A 6,880-nucleotide genomic window follows, 5' to 3' on the forward strand; every position below is an offset into this window, starting at 1 on the left:
CCCACTCATTTAACAACACAGACTTAATCACCCAAATACTTTCTGAAATGTTTTTGAGAGGTCTTTGATTTTATTGGCAGTATCCAATCCAGTGTTTGCATATGCCTTTAATACCACTTAACAGAGTTTAAATTCTTTTTGGTGCTATGTCCACTCACTACTTTAGCAACCTTCATGTTTTTGTAATTCCTGTCCTTGGAGCGAGTAAGTCCTAATGGCTTTGAGGGTGTTGTTACAGTACAGGTTTGCAAACCCATTTTGAACCAGGCTCCTCAGGTGATTCTTCTTTTGTGTGTTTCTGCACTGTGAAGTAGAAAGGTGTCTCTGACAGCTGCCTGCCTGTGCAAGGGTAGCAGTTCTCCATTCTCCTGCTGCTATCACAGCTTCACTGATCTCCCTCAACATCCTCTCAGTGTTTCCCATCCTACTGGGAGGTTTGTAATACTTCCCTAGTGCTGGAATTGTAGGACCTGAACAGTGAGGCTGTAACAGGTAGGGATTTGGTGCAAGGATGAAATAATTTCCATGCACACTGGAGCCTCCTATCCTAAAACCTGTCACCTGAGGAAGTGAGATGGCAACTACTGCAGACTAACAAGGAATTGTTGGAGTGCAAGGAGGAAAGACTTCACAGATGGGCATTAACACACATTTATATATCATTGTGTTTCCAGCCTGGTGGTGTTATTGGTACTGGAGCTGGTGCCTTTGTTAGCCCAGTTTTGAGTCATCCTTGCTGTACCTGAAACCTGTCTTTGAGGAATGTCTTCACTCTGGGCCCAGAATCAAGAAACTAAGGTCTCAACAAAAGAGCCATCTTGACCTGCTGTTGGACAGGTTTATTTAGAACTACTCTTATTTCCTGCTGCTGATGGGGAAGCAGACCCCATCCTCATGTTATTTACATTTCTGAAGATATAATTATTACACAAACAACAGGGGGAGGGGGGTGAGAGGGAAGAAGTAGCTGTATCAGGTCACTGGGCTAATAACTTACTCCTTTTCAAAACATTTACAGTTGTATCTGTAGCCGGGGGGAAGTTCAGAGCCAGGGGCTGGCACTCAGTGGAACACTTGAGTGACAGCCCAAGCTGATGCACAGGGATCTTCTTTAGCTCTGGTAGAGCTGTAGCTTCAACTTGAGCTCCTCAAGGCTGAGCAGTAACTGCAGCTGAACATTTCAGAGTTTATGCTGCTGCCAGGCAGCAGCAGCCCAGGGCAGCCCTTCCAATGAAGGGGAGACATAGATTTATGTCTCATCTCACCCTGATCCTTGCTGTGTGTGGATGTGCCATCAGCATCAATTTAGAGGATGCTGTAATCAATTTACTAAGTTGCCTAAAGGTGCCTTTTGGTGGCCTCATATTTATTAATCAGGCCCTCAAACAGAAAGATGACTTGGCAGAAATTTTTCTATACTTTGTGACTTGAAACCCTAATTAGCAGACAGAATGTCCCCAGGATTACAAGTGTTATCACGTTTTAGTATCTGTGTAAAGCAGCCTAAGGTTAAACCACAGAGGTGTTTTTTGGGTTTTTTTTCCCTGCTTTAGTACAGAGCAGTATTTCAAGAGGGGAGTTAAATTGTAAAGACTGGAGTAAATTTAGTTCTTCAGCACTGTATTCCTTTGATCAGATCTGAGGAGTGTATGCATCAGTTTCCAGCTGCTCACATCTGGGAGTGTCTTCACTGCCATGAAGGGCTCACTGTACAGTTTGGTCCATGAGCTCTGAATTATTCTAGACAGAAAGAGGAGGAAAAGAGGATTACCAGAGAACTTGATAAGCACACACAGACATCTTTTCATCCTTTGGAGGCTTTTCGTGATTGACCTTTTTTGTGGAAAGGTAACCAAGTCAAGCATGGCAAGAGAGATGCTGGAATATTATGCTCTCCCAGCTGAATCCATAGGTGTGATTTATGCAGAGTTCTGATTTTCCCTCTCTTCCTCAGCCCCTCTTTTGTCCAGTGTGCACAGTGATCTCTCCATACCCCCCTATATTGTGCTGGCAGGATTGGACAGGCTTAATTTCAGTGGGACAGGGCAGTAAGATGAGGTTGCTTCACACAGGAAAACACATCAAGTGAAGGTATGCCCAAGGATGGATGGTTTGCTGGCCCTTATTTCCCCAGGGCTGCAAGATTTAGAGCATAATTCAATTTCCAGCTGACTGTTTTCAAGAGTGAGGGATACAGAAAACAGTAAAACTTCCTCTGCTGTCCAGTGCAGGGAAGACCTGACATGTGATGGAGACCTAGAGACAGGTTCTGCTGCTGGAGGAAGACTTTTGTCTGCCTTTAGCCTGGCCTAGACACTCAAGCACTCTGAGATAGCTTTTCAAGGCTGCTTTGGATTGCTGCAAGCCTGTTTCCAGACATTCCCATGCAGCTTCCTAGCAGTTGTGGTCTGTCTGTTCAAACTAGCAGGGTACTTGATAATATTGATTGTGAGGGCTTTTTTTTCCCTTAAATTACAGCAAACACCTTTTTCATGGACAGCAGTGGGAGCTGGCATCGCTGTAGGAGAACCTTCAAAACTTGAGCAGTGCAGCAGCACTGAGTTATGCACAGGATTGAGCAGGGAATGGTACTCACCAGAGTGTGGGGAGATGGAAAAGGGAGAAGTATTTACATGAGCTTAGCCAGGGTGCTGGGAAAGCCTTCTAGCTGACTGCTGTCAATGTCCTGAGGCCTGTCAAGGAAGAGGACAGGAATGGTGTAACTGGGAGCAAGAGAGAAATTCTCTCTTCTGCTACTATTTCACTGGATTACCAGGTTGAGAAGGCAGCAGAGTGATGTGCTGCTGTGTGTGGTGCAGGCTGGCTCAGGACAGACTGTTCTTATCTGCACCCTGCTTGGGGTCAGCCTTATCCTTTCCCTGACTGTTCCTGAAATGACAATCCAGGAGCTGCAGACCTAGAAGCCAGTCAGCAATAAGGACCTGGGTGTGTTCCTGAAGCTTCCCACCCACCTTTGGTTGTGCAGGATGGCTCCCAGGAAGTCCCTCAGGACCATCTGCTGGTGGTACTGGCTGTCCATCAGGATGCTGTCAGACTGGCGCCTGGTCAGGAATTCCTGCACCCCTTCCCCTGGGCTGCTCTCGCTGCTTCTGTAAGGTGAAGATGAGAAACCTCGTTGTTTCTGAGATACATTTTTGTGCCTCACTCAAAGTTTGGCTCAGGCTGAGCAGCTGTTGGGACAGCAGCACAGAAAGGGAGCCTGCTGGGACTGAGCCTAAAGCCATTGTGCTTAATTGTAGCAAGAAATTGGTCACTGTATTTGCTCCTTTGTTAGAAGATGGATTGGGCTGGCTTGCGTCTGACCAGTTGGTCATGTTTAGTGGCAGTCAGTGATCTAAATAGCCAAGGGGAATGGAGAGGCTGCTTTCTGTGTTCAAACCAGGACAGGGATCCCTACAACTGAAGGATCATTGCAAATATTATCTGCAAATATTATTGTTTGTTGGTATTGTAGCAGAACTCTCAGCTGATCTGATGCTTACAGCCTTGGAGGAAAGGATTAATTAGGCTGCTTAATGATAATTGTGATTAAGGGTATCCAGGATTGTGGGGATGCAGGATGCCCTTTGGGATGTGGAACAGCAGGAGAGATTGCTTCTGTTGCAGTGAAAGGCAGCTCTTTCTGCCAGCTGTATGGAAGACACTGCCCAGGGTAATGAAGTACCAGCCCTAGGACAGCAGGGTGCTGGGGCTTACCCGAGCCTCTTGCCAATGATGGTCTGTAGGAATTTTCGGGCAGAAATCTGCCCCAGGAATTTCCGGTAGTTGTCAGTGAATATGGCATCAGCATGGCGCTGCATCCTGGAGGGAAAGGAAGCACAGTGTGCTCTCTGAGCTGTCAGTGAACCCTCCAGGTGAGAAATTACCCAACACCCCAGGTGTAACAGTGCTGATATCAGGGCAGGTAACCACAGGACACACCTTGTAGGGTTGGACTGCATTAGCGTTGGAGAGTAAAAGGATTTGAGGGAGCTCAGTCCTGACATGGAGGCAGGAGGCAAAATAAAATATCTAGGGAAGAGCTGGGCTGGGATATTCCTGCGCTCCATCCCCTCCTGGGACAGGGTGACAGGAGCCTCCAGCAGATCTCAAGCCTGTGGTTAGACCCAGGGTCCAGAAAATCCACAGGAAAAGTCACAAATCACTTGCCTAGTCCCACTGCCGTAAGGACGAGTCCTCTGTGTTTCAGACAGAAATAATCATCCTCTACCTCCACACAGAGGTGGAAAGGAGAGGCTCTAGCATCCCTGCAGATAGATTCCCAGAGCTCAGTGGGAAATTCTGTTCCCTGCAGGAGCCCTGGGCATGCAAGCCTGCCCCTGTCAGTGTGTCCTTGCTGGTGGGGGACAGCAGGACATGGCTCTGGACATGGGTGATGGTTTGGGACTAACTGAGCTGCCAGTCTGCTCCTGGGCTGAGGGCAGACTGAAACCAGCACACTCTGCAGCAGCAGGGCTGGCAGGTGAGCTACAAACCTTTTCTCAGTGGGGTCTGTTAACAAACCCTCCTCCACCTGCTCCTCTGCCAAGGGGGTATGGCTCTGCAATGAGCTGCTGTGCTGCAGCTGGAAGCTCAAGGCCTTGCCAGCAACCGGCCCTGGACTGTACCTGCAAGAGAAACCCCAGGCACACTGTGAGATGTGCTCAGAAGCCAGCTGGGACTCAGTCTTCTTAACCATTATTCCCTACTCTTCTGCTTCTTATTTCTCCATTTGTCATCCCATCTCAGCAGTAACACAAGTACTGTTTGTCACTCTCCCCAGCTAGAAACTGCCCTGAAGCTCTTCCAGCAGTTGGTTTATAAAGCTGTCTCAAACACACATCCCCCTCGCTGAGCTCCCAGCATCCTTGAGCAAAATCCCTGTGTTCTGCTATCATTGTGCCATGGCTTTGACACAAGGCTAAAGCATTTTCTATGGGACATTGCAAATCCACATTAGAGAAGCCAGTGCTCAATTTTGGGATTCTGCTGATTTGTAGAGGTACAAAGCAGTATTGCAATTTCTAAGACCCAACAAGGAAATATTTCAAATATTAGTAAGTATCTGCAGATTTCACGTACTAGAATATCTGCAGTTCTGACTTCAGTGCAGGTGCCCTGCAGCCACTATGTTTTTATCAGTATTTGAGGTGGAGGTGCTGCTTGCTCTGGAGATTGCCAGATTTCGCTTTATAGAACCCAGCATTCAATTCTAAACCCAACTGTTTAGGCTGGAATATTCCATCTGGTGCCTGCCTTCTTTGGAAATCACCCCTAGGGCCAGCAGTGTACCCAAAAAAATTAAGACAGGGCAAAGAAATAGGCCTAGAAACACATTTAGAGTTCATCTGGCTTTCAGAAGTGCTGGCAACTTTGGTTTGGCACCTGCTTCTTTTGCACAAGGTCAGAGATGAGGCAGAGTAGGGAGCGTGCATAAAGCACTTACCTGAAAGCTGGGTAGAGAGGAGAGGAGATAGAGCATGTGACTAAATGCAGGAACAGGAGCAGGGTGGCCTTATCCAGCATCTTCCACCCTTTGGAGTCACCTAAAATGCAGAGCAGCCTGAGTCAGGGCAGCGAGGTGCTCCGGGCCAGGAGGGGAGGCCAAGTGCCACCTTTGTGTTCTCAGCACAAAGGGACTGGAAACGTGCCTCTGTGGTTGCGGTGCTCCCCAAGGCAGAGATGTCTCGGCGTGGCAAAGTGTCCCCCGTGGAGGGCAGCGTCTGTGTGTGATCACCCTGCCGTGGGTGGGGAGGCTGGGCTGATCGGGGTTTGGTGCTGGGGGACCCCCTCGCTGACCTGTCCCGCTGCTGTGGCTGGAGGAGAGCTCTCTCCTGGGCTGGTGTGAGCCCCAGGAACTTTTGCAGGGCTGTCAAAGCACCTGGACGGGGGCGGCAGATGGCAGGGATGTGAAAGGAGCCGTCTGCAGCCAGCCCTGGGACCTCTCCTGTCCCGCTCTCCCGGGGATGTCCCTGCTCACTCGGCTGCACCTGCAGGGCTCGGGTCCGTACCTGGCAGCTGGCTGGGCTGCCTCGCTGGCTGTCCAGAGACCGCAAAAAAAAAACCGCGGAAAAGCAAAGAAAATTCCTGGCCAGATGTGTAATACCGGCACAGAGGTAACCCCGGCAAAGCCATTTATCAAAGGCAAGCGCTGAGCTTGGTTTGCCAAACAAAACGCAGACCGTTCCTTCAGTGGAGAGGGGGTGAAGACGGGACTGGACTGGAATACGTCCCTTTAGAAGGGAATTGCTGCTGTGCCCAGCTGCGGGGCGAGGGGAGCCGGGCTGAGCCGTGCCCGCAGCCCTGCCTGCCCAGCATCGCGTCCTGGCCTTGGCTGAAGAGCTGAGCACGGCTCAGGCCAGACTCGCCCGAGGTCACCACCCTCGGGGCTGAGCCTGAATTCCGCGCTTTTGTCCTTGCCAGCGAGCAGCAGTAGGAAGGTATTTCAGTGAATGCTGCTCTTCCCGAATTTCCATTGAAAGAGACTGATCTTTTGCTCAAAGAAAATTCTTTAAGAATATGGATAGGAGCCTTTAAAATACCAAGTTTGCCTGTTCCCTATCTTATTTTACACAAGAAAAGATCAGAAAGGCGTTTGATCTCCCTAAGAGTGGGCGGAAAAAAAAATACAAAAACTCTCTTCCAAATGTATAACGATGCTTCCTTGTAAAAGGAGCAGCTTCCAGATGGAAAGGGTTAGCTTGGACTTCTGATGGCTCAAGTGAACTTTCAAGTGATGGAAAACATCATCAGCGAGCTCTCTTTTCTGCTCGGACAGGAGCAGGTCAGCACAGAGAGGGGGCTGACTGAGGACCCGGGCTCTGATTTGACACCAGGGAAGTCAGTAACAGAATTAGTGGCAGCGTCAGAAGAGCACGGG

The 6,880-nt window shown here is 49.2% G+C and overlaps 1 protein-coding gene across 1 annotated transcript; it reads right to left on the reverse strand.

Moving 5' to 3' along the window:
- Positions 1–1,735: 1,735 nt before the first annotated feature.
- On the reverse strand, positions 1,736–5,526 carry GHRH (growth hormone releasing hormone). Its single transcript, XM_062505276.1, has 6 exons — positions 5,447–5,526; positions 4,497–4,628; positions 3,718–3,822; positions 2,973–3,110; positions 2,634–2,693; positions 1,736–1,739 (listed from the first exon to the last, which is right to left on the reverse strand). Exons 1-6 carry the CDS (start codon positions 5,524–5,526, stop codon positions 1,736–1,738), a joined length of 519 nt encoding a protein of 172 aa, XP_062361260.1.
- Between the last annotated feature and the right edge of the window lie 1,354 nt (positions 5,527–6,880).

Source organism: Cinclus cinclus, chromosome 18, assembly GCF_963662255.1.
Source record: "Cinclus cinclus chromosome 18, bCinCin1.1, whole genome shotgun sequence".
Classification (NCBI taxonomy): domain Eukaryota; kingdom Metazoa; phylum Chordata; class Aves; order Passeriformes; family Cinclidae; genus Cinclus; species Cinclus cinclus.